The following is an 18,979-nucleotide window of genomic DNA, read 5'->3' on the forward strand; positions in this document are numbered from 1 at the left end:
TAATTAAATCTTACAATTGTCAGAACTTTGGTTTCGTAAACGGTAGGAACTTCTTTCAGCAGTGGGAGCACGCCAAATAGAATTCTATTTTAGTGACGTCACGTTGCCTAGCAACCGTCGATTCTCCTATTATGAAATTCTATTTTGTGACGTCAGCAAAATAGAATTCTATTTGGCATGCTCCCGCATCAGAGCTTAAAATAAAGGTGTTCTTTTCTACTTTCATAATTCACGATGTATGGAGGGGATAAATAGCCCCTGCTTTAGCGGGGTAGGTCAACAGGTTAAGGTATATTAGCTCACAAAGGTATCAAAATTCGCGATTTTTTAGAGGTTCAGATGAAGGATTTAAAAGCAAATTGCCAAAGAAATTCCTTTGGGAGCTTATAATATATGTTAAAAACTACCGTCAAAAAATTTTTGTGCAATTCGAAGTTGACAGAAAAAAGTTGCACCTCTTTGAAAATGCGAAAATACGCGTTTTTTGTAAAAAGAGCACTTTTTAAACGACCGTAGCTTGAAAAGTTGTGAAGCACGAAAAAAACTTTATAAAACAAAATTATATACATTTTTTAGACCTCTCGACTAGTTACTACCTAAGTAAAGCTGCGTTACTTAAAAGCTGTTTTATAGCTGTTTGAATATGGTCATTTTTGCTACAAGGTGGGTCTATTTTAATTTTTACCAAAATGGCGCCTTGACGTTTGACAAGAGTTGAAAAAAATTCAAGTTAAAAGTAGACATCAATAAATAAAGTATGACGTTTTCAAAATCATTTTCTGTGAAGAGAGAACCTTGAAAAAATTCTTCAAAAAGTGTTAAAATTTTTATTTTTTGGTTATTTTAAGGCTCACAAAATGGCCGCCTGAGCTCAAAAAAATCTGAAAAAATTGAGAAAGCCATTTTTCTTGTAGGACAACAACATACTAAAATTTGGGGGAAATCGGTAGACCTCCCCCCAAAATTTTCGAAAAAGTAAAAATATTGCTCATATATATATATGAAACTTAAAGCTAAAATCAATATCAATAAAAGAATTAATATTAAAAATAAACTCACCAGGCTTCCGGGTTGAACCGCGTCGTTGATTTCTAGGCCGAGCTTTCGACGTCCTCTCTGACGTCATCTTCAGGGCTTCCGGGGTCTCAGTCTCCTGAGGCTCCAGACACTACACTCACTACTCACTGCACTACTGTTGTTGTTGACGCTGGGGCGGTTATATACCGTGGACTGGCGTGACTGACGTGGCTGTCGATGACGTGGCGGAGTGGGAATTAGCGCGAAGATTATTCGGAGCGGGATTTGGATTGGCGCGAATATTTTTTTTTTTTTGACGGCGGGAATTGGAGCAGACGATGTTTTCTTTAGGAGGGGTCTCCAAGTCGAAGGTAAACGGATCCTTTGTTTATAGAAGCGAATTGGGGCTATGGTTCTGGAGTGTTCAAAGTCAATTTTGTGGCCTGTATGAAGATGGTGTTGGCCTAGGGCTGAAACTGAATCTGAATTGCGAACAGATATGGAATGTTCATAAATCATATTTTGGATTCTACGATTGGTTTGTCCTATGTAAGATCGGGGGAAGTCTGCACAAGGAATTTCATAAACTCCGTGTAGTTCATTTGGAATGTTGTCTTTTACAGATCGGACAAGAGATGAAAGTTTTTGTTGGGGGGTAAATATTGTTTTTATTCCTCGTGGTTTAAGAATTCTGTCGATTTTGTCAGTGACACCTCTGATATATGGAAGAAAAGCTTTCGTATGATCAGAATCAGACTCATTGGGTTTGGATTGAGCTGGAGATTGAAGTTTATGGATGCTCCTATCGATGTGATTTTCGTGGTAACCGTTTTGGATGAGGGCTTGTTTTAAAGAAGAGAGTTCAGTAGATCTACTTGCATCATCGGAAAGGCGTATTGATCTGGAGACAAGAGTATTAATGACTGAATTAATTTGAGAAGGTGGATGATGAGAGTTGCCATGCAAGTAGCGGTTGGTATGGGTGGGTTTTCGATAAACAGAGTGATGAAAACCTTGGGATTGGTTCTTCTTAATAAGAACGTCGAGAAACGGTAAGGATGAGTCAGTCTCCATCTCCATCGTGAACTGGATACTGGGATGTATACCATTCAGATGGCTCTGAAAAGACACTAAAGCATCCCTGCCGTGGGGCCAAATGACGAATGTATCGTCAACATATCGTAGCCAACATGTGGGTTTGAGCGTAGATGTGGATAGTGCTCGGGTCTCGAAATCTTCCATAAAGATATTAGCAATTACTGGAGAGAGTGGTGAGCCCATTGGGGCACCATTTATTTGTCTGTAGAATTGATTTTGGAAGATGAAATAAGTGTTGGACATGCAATGTTTAATGAGAAATAGGTGGTCTTGCTGGATATTGTGTTTCGTTTCCAGAATATTTAGGGTTTCATCTATAGGAATGTTAGTAAAAAGTGAAACGATGTCGAAACTTACTAGAATGTCTGAGGGTGAGATAGAATATTGTTTGAGAAGTTCTATGAAAGTGTGTAAGTAGTGTGAAAGTAGTGTCTGGAGCCTCAGGAGACTGAGACCCCGGAAGCCCTGAAGATGACGTCAGAGAGGACGTCGTAAGCTCGGCCTAGAAATCAACGACGCGGTTCAACCCGGAAGCCTGGTGAGTTTATTTTTAATATTAATTCTTTTATTGATATTGATTTTAGCTTTAAGTTTCATTGTATTAACCGCGGAAACCTTTCCGAACTATTATATATATATATATATATATATATATATATATATATATATATATATATATATATATAGTGATTTTTTGAATAACGGCAATTCGGTCAGATGAAATAAAACTCTATTTGTTCTAGGTCTCAATATTTCGTCACTATTTGGTGACTTCTTCAGGAGAAAACTGTAAATTTATTAAGATTAGATATGGACAAAAGACAAAACATTTCATTACTTACAACTATAAGAGTGATAATTTAAATTCGTTTAACATATTATATTGAACATTGACTTGAGAAATGACTGATATTATATAAGAATTAATTTTATTAATAATAAATAAATTTAAATTATTTATTTATCATTATTTATTTATTTATATTTGTTTTTAATTTTAATTATATATTTTATTGTTAATAATAGAATTATATATAATTAAATATTTTAATAGAGAATATAATATTCTTATCCTACTAACTTAATAAATTTAATTAATATTGCATTGAATGTCAAGGTTGTTATATTGGTCAAAGTAAACAGTGGCTTAAGCAACGCGTCACTCAACATAAAAGTGACTGCAACATAAAAAAAAACTGTTGTGCCTTAGTAGATCACCACTTAAATACAGGACATAAATTTGATTTTAATAATGTAAAAATTTTGGAACAAGTTGACAACTATAAAAAACGAGTCTTCCTTGAGATGGTACATATTAACAAAACTCCAGAATCAATTAATTATAAGACTGACACTAACCATTTGAGTAATATCTACTGTAATATTCTAAGTAATTCATAACATCCTTTCCCAAAATTTAAAAAATACAAACAAATTACTCAATTAATCTACTAACAATGAATCTACCTTATTTTTATTCAAGTTCTGAATACCAGTCTTACACTAACTCATTACGTACCATCGATTACATTTTATAGTCAATTTAAAATACTTCAAGTCCTTTTTCATTTATCTACTATTACCTTTCCACCTTAAAATTTCGCAAATACTTTTTCTTGTTTACTTTGACGTATTCACTAAAAATTTTTTTCAATATTAGACAATATTCTATTAACATAAAATATATTGCAGTTACCATAACTCCGAAATATATGTCAAAATAACATCAGTCATTTCTCAAGTCAATGTTCAATATAATATGTTAAACGAATTTAAATTATCACTCTTATAGTTGTAAGTAATGAAATGTTTTGTCTTTTGTCCATATCTAATCTTAATAAATTTACAGTTTTCTCCTGAAGAAGTCACCAAATAGTGACGAAATATTGAGACCTAGAACAAATAGAGTTTTATTTCATCTGACCGAATTGCCGTTATTCAAAAAATCACTATTTAACACAGTACGGTCGAAAATATTTGTACAAATATATATATATATATATATATATATATATATATATATATATATATATATATATATATATATATATATATATATATATATATATATATATATAAAAACATGAGATGTAGATCCTTGAAACACACTCAGTGATCAAAGTCTATGTCTAGGTCTCGAATGTTGTTTTTTGATTGGAATGTGTCTAAAGATATTCAACCTCTCATCTTTATTGATAAGCCCAGAGAGGTTGAAGAGGGCGAAACACATTTCTAAGAACTGGTGTTTGGATCTTTGATTCTATTCGAAAAATTTTTCCCAACCCGAAATGGTGGATGTGTGAATTGTTCGTAAGGGGATTTTTCCACATTCTCTATTTCATCTGTTTGATATATATATATATATATATATATATATATATATATATATATATATATATATATATATATATATATACGTGTCGTTTCGTTGGATGTTCAGACTCGAATGAATGTTTTTGGTAACTTTGTATATAGCCCCTTTGTATAGAGGTAGTAAGGGGGTACTAATAAAAATAAACCGTATGAGCCTCATTGGCGTACTAGGTCGTAGTTAGATAAAATAAGCATAAACAACGGTGCCTAAAATGAATAGCAAACGTTACCTATCCCAGCTCTTAGTCTATAAAATTTATCTCCTCCAGACTTTCTTTACCCTTAATTTTCTTTCTTTTTATTTATTTATAAATTCGCATCAATATTAGGTAGGTATTTACAAAATTAATGAACTATAAGTAATTTAACATATTGGTGAAAGAACCATTTTCACGAAGTGCTTTATCTAGGTTTGTTGGGATACCATAATTGATTCTTGCTGCGGAGAAAACTGGACAGTCTGTGATAATATGTTTAATCGAGAGCTTGATGTCATATTGCATACATTTTGGTTGTTATTTTCTTTATAGAACTTGGAATACAAGTTTTCCCCTATTAATTAATATTTAGGCGTTTGACCTTTTTGAACTTTATATTATCAGAAAATAATAATTATTTCTTTTAACTCTTATTTAGGGTGGAGTTGGTACTGAACCTCTTTGGTCCATCGAACCAAGAAGTGCTGCCATAGCCAATGGATATTTTACTTGTGCAGTAAATAGAGTAGGTACTGAAGTATTCGAGAATGATTTTACTACCGGAGACGGGAAATCTCCTCATCGAGAAAGTGATTACTATTTCGGATCAAGTTATGTTACTGCACCAAATGGTAACAGGTCTCCTGTAAGTATTATTGTTTTGGGGTTACTTAACGACCAAGTATGAGTAATTGGTACTAACCACTTTTAGAGGCTTGTGATAATAATGAATCATTCTTAAAACAGTAAGATATAAGCAGTCATTTTACGTTTAAATTGAAACAAATATCAATGAAAAATAATATCATCAAACGATGGCATGTGTTGTGCATGGCAGTTTCTTATTCGAATTCGCGTTTTCTGCACTATGGTTAATTAATTTTATCTATTTTGAATACACATTTTCTTACACGACAATGTCCACTTACCACTTCGGTGACCATTTTAAACTATCGTCTATTAAGGCTTATCAAATTGTCCAAGAGTTGTTTTCCAATAGTCTTGATTATTTTGTTAGTCTGGATTTGCCTTTAAAAGGCTCTTCATTTCTTACTAGATACTTCTGAATCTCGTTTCTTGCAACATCTTTGTTGACGCTACACAAGGGTTCTGGACCTAAGCAATTTTCTCTGGGGCCTTATTTTGCTCACACATTTTTTCGTTTATTCCCATGTTCCGCTTCATGATCTGCCACCCATAAAGACACTTTGATGTCTTTCGCTAAGATATTGAGGAGATATTTGCAATTCCCTGTTTTGATTTGGTAAGTGGGTTCTTTACAACTGCGTGGCTATCTGTATAAATGTTGATTCTCTTTGCTTTGAGATCTACATTCAGGATTTTATCAATACAGGCCACCAAAGCCGAAACTTCAGCCTGAATATAGTTATATATTGACCTAGGTTGTATAAAATCTGTTATACTTACATATTTACCCAAAGACTTATGATTAAGTACCATATAAAGATTTATATCCATCAGTGAACCATAATATTAGGTTCCCATTAATGTTTGGGACTTTTTGTTTTCCAGACGGTATAATTGTGTTATCTTCTCAATGAAGATTAGTTCTGTTGTAATCATATCTGAGTTTATTTGAAATACAGATTCTTCAAGGAATAGTCACAGTAGTATTTGTGTGACTATTCAAGACATAATTCTGCCTTCAATTATTGCTTGCTTTAAGTTTCAAGATGGTCATAAAATCTACCACGTACCGTTAGCTACGTACCTTTAGCTACGTAGCTAAAGGCTACAAAGGATGGTCAAAATATATAATTCCAACAGGGAAGACCTGATTCTTATTTAGCCTATGGCCGACATATCACAGAGTACGTAATTATTTGGATTTATGCATTATACAATAGATCACAAACAGAGGTCCAGCTTTTTTAAATTGTACTTTTCGTTGTCATTACAAAGTCTCTAGGACCAACTGTGCTCTACGTGGGCAGTTCTGTACTATGTGCCTGATCGTCTGTCTTGCAGCGCCGCAGTCACAAGAAGGCGAGGGAAGTATACTTCATCTATAGAGGGAGTCAGCGAATCTTCTAGTGTTGTTTTAGCGGTACAGTACGGTCAGTTGGTACAGTTCGGCGCTCCAGTGTCAATCGGGCCCCATTCCTTATAGGCCAGTTGATACAAAAACCAGGCACTCCTTGGAAGACTGTCAGTTTGACAACTCTTCCAGGAATCAATTTTAGGGGACTTAAATCCCTTCAACAACCTCCTTTGATCCAGGTACCTCTTTTCCCTTTCCCTTTAGTTTAACCTGTTTAACATGATACCAGAAACATCAGTGGAGTCGGACAGACTTTTTAACTGGACCACCTAACGGATTGGCCTACTATTTGACCTGCAAATCTCGCCTCTAATACAACACTCCTAGATCCATCGACAATAAAACCTCTGTATCACTTGTAGCCACATTTATAACTAAAGTCCCGAGCGAGCAGGTAAACAGGCCTCTTGAATCCAAATCTTTAGGCCATTAGAGTCGATTTGTGGATCAATCGGCTCTAACTCTTCTTTTCAACCACCAAACCAACAAATACATCACGCAAAGCATTCCATACGGCCCAAAAAGCCGAAATATCGTCCAGAAGTATTAGGACCACAAAAGTCGGAAGCGGTGAACCGGTGTCCTGCCCTGTCAGGAGCGTACAAATTCGGACAGGCTCAGGTTATCGCAACGTTGCGGATACGAAAAGGCTAAAAATTGAAAGGAAGTCCTGCTAACAACATATCTCCGGGTACAACATATCACGAACTCAGAATCTCCAAGCCCCACAAATCAGCAATACCTAGTGTCATTTTTCCAGGAACTACACCTTTCACCATCACCATGACTAATATAAAAATAACAAGTAATAAACCAAGCAGCACTGCAATCAAATCCCCGTCGAAAGACACGAGACTGAAATGGTGGAGGAAACAGAAACAAACTCAAATAGAGTAGAGAGAAATTCCTCTGACTCTTCCTCCACCACCCAATCGCTACCCACCTGCGACAAGTGTGGGCATACATGTAAAACTATGAGTGGAATTAAAAGGTTCAGGGTGACATGCAGCTCTACACAAATTTCACAACTCACACCAAACACACAGAAAGACACTACCCGGGAGCTTCTCCCACTCCTTCTGATACACAGTGCCGGTTCTGCGAGTTGTCCTTCGGGAAGCCCGCGGGTACTGGGCACCACGAAAGGAGGTCTCATTTAGACCAATTGTTACGGTCCAAAAGTCTTTTTCTTAAAGTTCTTGTATAATTAACAATGAATATCTAATCTTGATAAAATGTATAACTAGTTGTATAGCTATTAGGTCTATTTAACGTTTAAATAGTAACGGAAATAGTAAATAGTACATTTTATTTTGATTGGGCTAAGTTAAAGGTTTCTTTCAGGTGCGAAATAAGTAATTAATTTTAAGTCTTGGTCTTCGTTGATTGCTTGAAGTAAAAGCATGTTTTTTAAGTAAACCGATCAGCCTTCGATCAACATGTCCGTATATTATCAAAAATTATATTTTGAATTATTCTAAGGAGAACTCCAGTTTTATGGAAAATAGTATGGATTTAGATTTTCGATTTCTTATTGGATGTAGATTGTAGATCTCTGTGAAAGCTTTCGTTAATTTTTGTGTAAAGCAAGAACCCACGTGCTGCTTCCGCATGTATCTTCCATAAGTTGGTATAGAAGCTGTAAATTGTATTGCAAATTAATATAAGTTGGATACCTTTATCCCCTGAAGTCGCAAGGTAAGCTTTTTTATTCGATGGGATGTTTGCCGAAATGCAAAATAATGAGGTTTTTGGATGCAACTGTTTCTTTTGGTCGTTTGTAAGATTTTTTATGGTGTAAGAAAGTTTTTATGGGATTAGAAAGACTCTCTTCAAATATCGGTGAAATTTTAAATCAAATGAGCAGTCTTACTAAAAATATATCTACTATACCCACTAAAAAAGAGATATTGAAGAAAAATATATTGTTACAACTTCTTGAAAGTAACTTTATTCAAACTCAAATACAATATAAACTTTAACAAACTGACAACTGTCGACTACTAAATCTGAATTACAACTGAACTATAGAATGTCAAACACATAATGTTTATATAGTTTTCTGACGTTCTAGATGTCACCAGACATTTCTGGGTTATTCCATGACATCCAGAATATTCTCGTACGTGACTACTTCTTCTTTCACGTCGAGGGACTCTTTCTATGTAGGAACAATCTACGGAACTGTCATAACACTGCTCCCTCCTTTATAGTTATTCGCCTCGAATAACTGGTCTATCAGGGTCTGGTTGAAGCCAACAGGGTGGATCAGTTCCATGATATGGGGCTAATCTCTCAATGTGAACTACCTTGGGTTTACTTCTCGCTGAAAACTGGATGCGGTAGACCAGATCATTTATTTTCTTTAAGACGGTGTACGGGCCTTCCCAATTTCGTTGAAGTTTCGGACAAAGTCCTTTCTTGCGTGTGGGATTGTATAGCCATACTGGATCACCTCTTTCGAAAGTTGTCCCTGTAGCTTGCACATCAAACCTGGACTTGGCTTTATCACTTTGAAGCTTCAAACTTTTACGAGCAAATTCGTGGACTTTTTCCAGTTTTTCTCTTAAGCTTTCTAGGTACGTCAGGGATGAAGGTTCTTCTTCACAGGTAGGCAATTTTCCGAAAATAAGATCTTGAGGAAGCTTCATTTCTCTTCCGGTGATCATCATTGATGGAGAATAACCGGTTGCTTCATGTTCAGAACTTCTGTAGGCTAACAGGAATAGAGGTATTAGGGTATCCCAATCTTTTTGATTATCAGCAACAAACATTGAGAGGTATTGACAAATAGTTCTATTATGTCTTTCGATCATTCCGTCTGATTGTGGGTGGAGAGGCGTAGTTCGAGTTTTCTTAATACCCAAGATTTTCATTAATTCTTGCCATAATTCGGATTCAAAATTTCGTCCCTGATCAGAATGCAACTCTAAAGGAACTCCATGTCTTGATACGACGTGTGTTATGAATGCTTCTGCTACAGTCGTCGCTTCTTGATTAGGAAGAGGTGCAATTTCAGGCCATTTTGAAAAATAATCCATTGCAACCATTAAGTACTTGTTACCTCTCTCTGTCGTTGGAAGTGGACCGAGAATATCAACTGCAAGTCGTTCAAAAGGCTCTCCGGAAAGATATTGTGCCATTTTACCACGACTTCTTGTTCTAGGGCCTTTCCTACCGTTACATAAGTCGCATTTCTTACACCATTCTTCTACATCTCGGCGACAATTGATCCAATAAAATCTGTCTCGAACCCTGGCCAGTGTTCTTTTTACCCCAAAATGTCCTCCAGACAGGCTGCTATGAAGTTCTTGCAACACACTTTTAATGTGTGATTTTGGCAGTACCACTTGTTGAACTATACGTACTCCATCGGGACTTTCCCACTTCCGATATAATAGACCATTCGAAAGATGCAAAGATTCCCATTGAGCCCAGTACGCCTTTATAATTCGACTATATTTAGATATTTCCTGCCAAAGAGGTCTTACTCCATTTCTAAGCCATTCTCGTATGACTCTTAAGTCAGTATCTTTCTTTTGACTCTTCTTAATGTTTTCCAGGGAAGTCTGATCATTATCTTCTACCTGTTCAACCGTGGTCATGCAGAGATTTATTTCTTCAGTTACGCTCTCTTTTTCTTCAAGTCTTTTACAGTACTGGCATTGTCGTTCTAAACAGGGTCGCCTAGAAAGAATATCGGCATTGTTATGGAGACGCCCTTTTCGATGTACTATGTCGAAGTTATACTGTTGGAGTCTCTCTATCCATCGAGCCACTTGTCCTTCTGGCTTTTTAAAATTCATTAGCCACTGCAAAGCGCTATGGTCTGTTCTGATTGTAAAATTTCTGTTATAAAGGAAGGTATGAAAGTGTTCTAGGGCTTTTATAATAGCTAGGAGCTCTTTTCTGGTAACGCAATAATTCTTTTCTGCCTTTCCTATGGTTTTACTAAAATATGCAATAACTTTTTCTTCACCTTCCTGTTCTTGTGATAAAACAGCGCCAATACCATGCTGAGATGCGTCACAATCCAACAGAAATTTTCCATCTTCTCGTGGATAGGCTAGGATAGGTGCTGTTATAAGTAGTTTTTTTAAATCTACGAAGGCATTTTGACAATCCGGTGTCCAGTCAAATTCAATGTTGTTTTCGGTTAGTCGATAAAGAGGCTTAGCGATGCGGCCAAAATCTTTTATGAATTTTCGGTAATATGAACAGAGTCCAAGAAAACTTCTAATTTCTTTTTTATTTCCTGGTTTAGGCCAATCTTTAATAACTGAAATCTTCTCTGGATCAGTTTTAATTCCATCTGCTGAAACGATATGTCCTAGATAGTACGCTTCTCTTTGAAATAGTGAACATTTCTTATAATTAAGCTTTAAGTTGGCATTTCGCAGTCTTTCAAATACCTCGCTTAAGTTTTTCAGATGTTCATCAAAGGTTTTGGACATAATCATTATATCATCAAGATATACTAGACATGTTTTCCAAGTAAGTCCTCTTAAAACCATTTCCATCAGGCGTTCAAACGTAGCTGGAGCATTACAAAGACCAAATGGTAGAACCTGAAACCTGTAGAGACCACGGCCAGTTGAAAAAGCTGTTTTGTCTCGATCATCAGGATGTACTTCTACTTGCCAGTAGCCACTTTTTAAATCTAGAGTCGAAAACCATTTAGCACCTGATAAAGTGTTTAGTGTATCATCTATTCGTGGCAATGGATAACTGTCCTTTTGTGTAACATGGTTTAATCTTCTGTAGTCTACACAAAAACGAGTAGATCCGTCTTTCTTAGTTACTAAGACTACTGGTGAACACCAGGGGCCCGAAGCTTCTTCGATGATATCGGAATTTATCATGTCTTGTGTTATGTTTTCAACTTCTTTTTGTCTAGCAAACGGTAATCTGCGTGGGGCTTGACGAATTGGTCTTGCATCTCCAGTATCGATTCTATGTTGAACTAGACTAGTACGCCCTGTAGATTTCTCGGATTCAAAAATGTCGTAGTTTTCATTAATAAATTCATTAGCTTTTTCTACTTCTTCAGTTGTTAAGTGATCAACATTTTTGATCAGTTCTTTCGCCAGGTTAGCGTCAACTTGGTAACTTAAAGCTGTATTATTTTTCAAATACTTTTCGCACTTGATTATTTTTTCTATTGGCGTACAGAGTGCTATTTGTTGTTCTTTCTTCAACTTAAAAGGCTTTTTGGACAAATTAGCAACCCTTACTGGAATTATCTCATCTACATTCACGAGGCATCTGGCTATCAAGATTCCGTCATTAACAAGTTCCTCGCTTTCAACAACGCCGAAATGTAAACCTTCAGGTTTTTGACTCAGTCTCGCCAGGACTATACTTTCAGAATTTTGAGGAATTTCTGTATCTTCACTAACTATAACTCTTACTTGAGGTGTAGACTCTTCAAAATTTAGGACTATTTCTTCATTTTCAATAAACAAAATTTTATTTTGAAGATCTATGATAAATTTGTTTTCCATAATGTCCATTCCAAGAATGCATTCATCTTTAATATCGGCTACAAGAAATATGTGTTTTATCAAGGTGTTGCCAATCTTTATGGTCGCCGTTACTTCTCCATGAATTGGAATAGTTTGACCTGAAGCTGTTTCAAGAACTAAGTTTGTTTTACATGGCTGTAGTTTTCTGTTCAGAAGTTCTTTCCGAACAAAAGATCTTGTTGCACCGGTATCAATAAGAAAAGTGCATTTTTGATTGTCAACGTAGCCCTTAAGTAATAAGTTCTGTTCATTTTTGTTGAAAGTATAACTGCGAATTTGGGGGCTTTTATTAGATTCAGCCGACGCCCGCCCCTTAGTGTCGACTTTTATTCGTTTCCCTGGCTATTGTTTGAATATCTGTGGTCAGTTGTAGGAGATCGACTTCTTACATACCTATCTCTACTAATATTTCTAGTAGGACTATATGATGGGCTTCTGGATGTCGATCTAGGCGACCTTCTGACATCATTATTGTATTCTTCTTTTCTCGCTTGGGATCCACTTCTACAATTGACCTGCAAATGTCCAATTCTTCCGCAGTTAAAACATCTTCTGTTTTGATTTTGAGCTTTTTGTTGATTTTGTTGAAGATTTTGGAGTATGTTCAACATCTGGGACAAAATAGGTTGTTGATTATCTGTGGTAGGGACTTGTTCATCTTCTCGAAATCTTATTTCTTTTAATCTTGGGCGAGATCTTGAAATACTTTTAGCCGCTTCAAACTCCTGGGCTGAAACTAGTGCTCCATTTAGCGTTTTGTGGTGTTGTAATCGGAGAGCCTGTTGCATTTCGATATCATGTAGTCCGTCTATGAATGCCTGTATACCGATTTGTTCAAGAAAATCTTTAGGTGCCTGAGGGTATGCCAAATGTAGTAATCTTTTAATATCAGCTTCAAATTCTTGTAGGCTCTCGTTATGTTTTTGATACCGAACTTTAAGCTGACTTTGAAAAACCTGCTTCAGATGTTGTTGGCCATATCTTGTTTCTAAAGCTTGAACAAGTGAGTCATAACTAGGTGAATCCTGAGGAAGAAATTGAAGGACGGTTGCTGCCTGACCTCGAAGCGACACCACCAAGGAAGCTGCCATTTCTCTTTCAGTCCAGCCATTTGCTTTAGCTGCAGCTTCAAATTGGAAACGATAAGTTTCCCACGCTGTTTGGCCATCAAACGTGGGTGGTTTTAAAATTTTGCTACTTCTAATTATACCTGGATCAACGATGGAAGAGGAAAGGGCTGTTTGTTCGGATTCGATATTAGTAACTGAAACAATATGAGATAAAGAAGCTTGGGTATTAATTTTGTTTGCTAACTCTACTATTTGTTTTTCTAAACTATATTTCAAATCGTTTTGTTGCTGCTTTAAATCGTTTTGTTGCTGTTCTATTTTATTTTCTAAATGATTTTGTTGTTGGTCTATTTTGTTTTCTAAATAATTTTGTTGTTGTTCTATTTTATTATCTAAACAGTTTTGTTTTTCTTCTAATATATCTATTTTATTAGTAACTCGACTTACCTCTAACTGAAAATGCTCGTGAATTTGGGACAAACTATTCATAATTTCTACCTCTGCTTGTCTACGCCTCTCCTCCTCTTCTTTTCTAAGTTTTTTATCTTCCTCTTTCTCTTCTTGCCTACGTTTCTCTTCATTTTCTTTCTCTTCTTGCCTACGCTTCTCTTCATTTTCTTTCTCTTCTTGCCTATGTTTCTCTTCATTTTCTTTCTCTTCTTGCCTACGCTTCTCTTCATTTTCTTTCTCTTCTTGCCTACGTTTCTCTTCATTTTCTTTCATTTTTAAAAACCATGCTGGTGGTCCGGATGTATCCATTTCCTTCTCAACTTTAGATGATCTGGTATTTACCATAAACAATTCTCAATATCTTCTTCAATATCTCTTAAATCCCACCGCTGTCACCAATGTTACAACTTCTTGAAAGTAACTTTATTCAAACTCAAATACAATATAAACTTTAACAAACTGACAACTGTCGACTACTAAATCTGAATTACAACTGAACTATAGAATGTCAAACACATAATGTTTATATAGTTTTCTGACGTTCTAGATGTCACCAGACATTTCTGGGTTATTCCATGACATCCAGAATATTCTCGTACGTGACTACTTCTTCTTTCACGTCGAGGGACTCTTTCTATGTAGGAACAATCTACGGAACTGTCATAACAATATCTTATACCAACGCAAGTACCCAAACTGAAGAGTCCCGACATTTAGAACCAAGTCCAGAGCAAAAGCTAAAAAGTACAGAAGATAAATGTCACTTTGTAGTTATTAGTAACTTGTCCCCAACGTACACCCCTATACAAGTGGTGCACTATATTAAAGAGAGGCTAGGCATTAAGGAATATATTAGATGTTACGCACTCCTTAAAGATGCCGACACAACAACTGGCTCTTCGTTCAAAATAGGTATAAAATCTAAAACATCTATTAACTTATTATTTAATAAGGAAATTTGGCCACATGGTGTTAACATTAAATGGTCTATAGAATCTTCCTATTCTGAACCAACGCTTTCATCTCAGTCACATAAGAATCCGAAGAATCTCAGAAGCCCTGTCACCTTGGAAAATCCAATTACCAATTCTCGCAAGAACAAGGATGAAGTAGAAAACACAAACATACGTACAGACAAGCAAGCCATCGAAGTTTGTAAATCTAAGAATCCGTTCCATTCGCCAATAAATTTCGTTAAGAAGGATACTTTAGAACCATCGATAAATCTGGATCCTTTGACCCCACCAAGAGTTCGATTAACCAATAACTCTAATAGTCGATATCTTCTAGCCAGATTAAGGGAACCGGATATCTTAAAAGCCATTAAACTTCATCTTTCTTATCTACATGACCAACCAGCTTCAGTGTTTTACGATGGATTTACCAACACAAGCGTTAAACTCTTTTTGGCTTCCGAGGGATTTCCCACTAAGACAGAAGATCTACGACAAATTCTGCTAGACTTCAACAGTGCCTATGGAATTGGTCCAGATGAGGTGGAAGCTGATCTTAATGCTTATAGGTCCTTTCTCACTTCTGAAAGAATTATCCACCTGCAAAAATCAAGGGAATGTCACCGAAATTACTATTCCGCTGCCTCTCCAAAACGAAATTTTTAAACATCACGACGTGTTCTGAGGGACTAGAATCCTCAAATTGTTTTAGTGATAACAACTTTAGCACGGTTCTGATTAACATTCGTTCTATAAGATACAAAACTGATGAATTGTTTTTGTTCCTAGAGGAATTAGGGTTTCCCCCGGTAGTTGCGGTTACAGAGCACTGGCTTGAAGACAACGAGCCTTTGTTTGTAGATAAATACACCACAATTGCTAGGTATGATCGTCCAAGCTCAGCTTATGGGGGGACACTAATTTTGTCTACGAGTAATGATTTTTCTTTGGTAACAAAATATGACTTTCTGTTAAGTGAAGCCTCCTTTGAGTTTTCGTTAGTTTACAATAAGAATCTTAATCTTTATATTATTTGCATTTATAGATCACCTGCTTCTTCCGTGGAACTATTTTTTCAGAACCTGCTAAATTTGTTAGATGACCTGCCCCATAAAAGTAGAAAAATTTTATGCGGGGACTTTAACATTGATTATGCTGCTGCTTGTGCTACACGAATATCCTTGGTCAACATATTTGAATCGTATGGTCTAACAATGCACGTTGATTCTCCTACAAGGATTACAAAAACTTCATCTACCATAATTGATTATACAGTCTCAGATTTCTCACCACTTGATGTTCACTCTACAATTATTAATGCTGGACTATCTGATCATGAAGCAGTTTATACGAAGTTTAATATCTCCAGCAAACCCTCCTCGAAAACCCGACGTTTAGGCAGGATTTTTTCCACCCGGAACTTTCGTAAATTCCAAAATTTATGCTTAACCTCTGAGTGGCGCTTTCCTGCCATGGACGTGAATAATAATTTCAGTGAATTCTTAGATAAGCTTACTTGTATCTTCAATAAAGCATTTCCTTTAATTGCAATTAAGCCAAAACATCACAAACACTGGACTACTAAAGGTATCCGAATATCTTCCAAGAATATGCGTTCTCTTCTCTATATCAAGAAATTCACTACCAACGTCTCTATCACTGAATATATCATCAAGTACAGGGCAACCTATCTTAAACTTATAAAATCAGCTAAAAAAGTCTACTACCAGAACCGCCTGGGAAGCTCCAAAAGTGTTGCAAAAGAAACTTGGTCCATAATAAACGATCTTCGAAATAAAACCCACACTGCTCAAACATTTTCCCTTCCAGACCCTGAAAATCTAAATGAATACTTTGTTAATGTGAGTAAAAATATTACATCAACTATTTTGCCACAACAAGATCCCATTTCATATCTCCCTAATTCAAGAAAGGTCTCGAATTCATTCTTTATAAAACAAGTCGTTAAATCTGAACTAATCCAAACAATTAATAGTATCAAAAACAAATCTTCCTGTAGTACTGATGGTCTATCGATCAAAATTTTTTCTAATCTTTCAGAAAATGTGTTAGAAGTCCTCATCTCACTAATTAATGATTCTTTTGAGAAAGGTAAATTTCCAGAGTGCCTGAAGACAGCCATAATTATTCCTCTTCATAAGGGTGGTGAAATATCTAATACCTGCAATTACAGACCTATTGCACTACTACCGGTACTCTCCAAAATTATTGAGAGACTCATAAAAGCCCGACTTATGTCCTTTCTAGTTGAAAACAACATTTTATCACAAAAGCAGTTCGGCTTTTTAAATAATAAATGCACCACTGATGCCATGTTTTCTGTACTACATGAGGTATATCAAGCACTGAACAATAATCTTTGCACTGCCACCGTTTTTTGTGACTATGCCAAAGCTTTTGATTGTGTAAATCACAACATTTTGATAAAAAAACTAAATTTCTACGGAATTAGAGGCATTTCTTTAGATTGGTTCCAATCTTACTTGGAAGATAGGAAACAACTGGTTAGAGCAAATGATAAAGACTCTAGTCTCAAAAACATTGTAAGTGGGGTACCTCAAGGTTCAGTATTGGGTCCTCTACTTTTCCTTATCTTTATTAATGACATCACTAATTTAAAAATCGATGGAAACATCTTTCTTTTTGCTGATGATACCAGTATCACTTGGAGCAACTCAAATATTGCAACTCTTCATGCTACTATAACTTCTGATCTACTTACAATAAAAACCTGGTCTGACTCAAATTTACTCTCGTTTAACGTAGATAAAACAGTAGCATTGTCTTATAAAGGAGCTCTTCAACCCTTGCCTCTTAATAACAGCCAGATCAGTACCGTTGATTCTGTAAAATTTCTTGGCATTTTTTTAGACAGCAACCTTAAATGGTCCCTCCATATCGATTTGTTACGGAAGAAACTCTCTTCAGCCTGCTATGCTATAACATCTGTTTCGAATGAACTCATTTAGCATCTTTCAAAATAACATATTTTTCTTTGTTCGAGTCACATCTTCGTTATGGTCTTCCTTTTTGGGATTCTGGTACAGCTGCCCAATTCGATGTTATTTTCAAATTACAAAAAAGAGCTATAAGATATCTGTTTGGCCTCAGAAGAACAACACACTGCAGAAGTTACTTCAAAGATCACGGAATTTTAACCCTTCCATCTTTGTATATTTTAGAAACTGTTTGCTTAATTCGTAAACATCTACATGTCTTTCCACCAAGACCTAATCATCACTACTTCACGAGAAATTCTACGTTTGACGTCTATTTGCCGACCCCGTCCTCGGAGTTAGTAAAGAAATCGATATTATATTCCGCAAAAAAAATGTACAACCATCTCCCCCTACAACTAAAATCTGCCCAATCTTTTCCCAAATTCCGTAAACTGACAAAAGCCTACCTGTCTGAAAGACCATATTATTCAGTAGAAGATTATTTTAGTCAATAACTAAGTAATTACAGTACCCTTTGCACAAGTAGTATTTTTATTATTTTTTTATCTATATTTGGGTGTCATATGCAGCAGCTTAACTTTTTAACTTTTAAACCTTTTTCATTAATTATTAGGTAGACTATGAATTTGCAATTTATTTAAATTTTTGCAATTGATTATTTCTGTTTTAACTTCGATTTATTTATTTATTTTATTTAACTTATTGACGATTTATGTAATTTTAGTAATTTGGATTGTTACTGTTTTGTTTTTTTTTACTATTTATAAGCTTTGTCGATAAAATTGTAAAATTTTTCATGGCAATAAAGCATATTTCTATTCTATTCTAAAGACGTCCAATTTTTGGGAACTCAAGGTTAGTGAAATTATTTATATCTATTTTCCTGTAAAAAAGACAATTCTTTTGTTTCTTTAGAGACACTTAAATGGTTCAACACTGCCTGGTTTATCCTCTGGAAACCTCTTCGAGGTAACTTTTTGTCAATTGTTTTTCTTTTATTTAAACATTGTAACGATATATTATATTGCTGTTTTAAAAAAGAATATATTATGTTTTGGTAATAAATTTATATGTATTTACATATTTAATTTATAATCCTCACATATTTTTGCTGGCGCTCTTTTTGTTAGAGATTCTTCAAATCTACTTTGAATAAATCATTTTAGGCCAGACTAAAATGATTCCTTCCTATGTTTTCTAACCCACCCCAGAGAAGTCTCTTATATATGGTCTGATCTCCCTATATGGTCTGA

General features: G+C 35.5%; 1 protein-coding gene across 3 annotated transcripts in view; it reads left to right on the top strand.

Annotated features, from left to right (window-relative positions):
* The window catches only part of LOC126881366 (beta-ureidopropionase-like), an 818,769-nt gene that overhangs the window by 499,831 nt on the left and 299,959 nt on the right, over positions 1 to 18,979 (top strand). For all 3 annotated transcript variants that reach the window (XM_050645608.1, XM_050645609.1, XM_050645610.1), the window contains one exon: positions 5,125 to 5,331. In XM_050645608.1, coding sequence (XP_050501565.1) covers positions 5,125 to 5,331 — 207 coding nt within the window. The remainder of the gene's footprint in view (positions 1 to 5,124; positions 5,332 to 18,979) is intronic.

Source organism: Diabrotica virgifera, chromosome 3 (genome assembly GCF_917563875.1).
Source record: "Diabrotica virgifera virgifera chromosome 3, PGI_DIABVI_V3a".
Lineage (NCBI taxonomy): Eukaryota > Metazoa > Arthropoda > Insecta > Coleoptera > Chrysomelidae > Diabrotica > Diabrotica virgifera.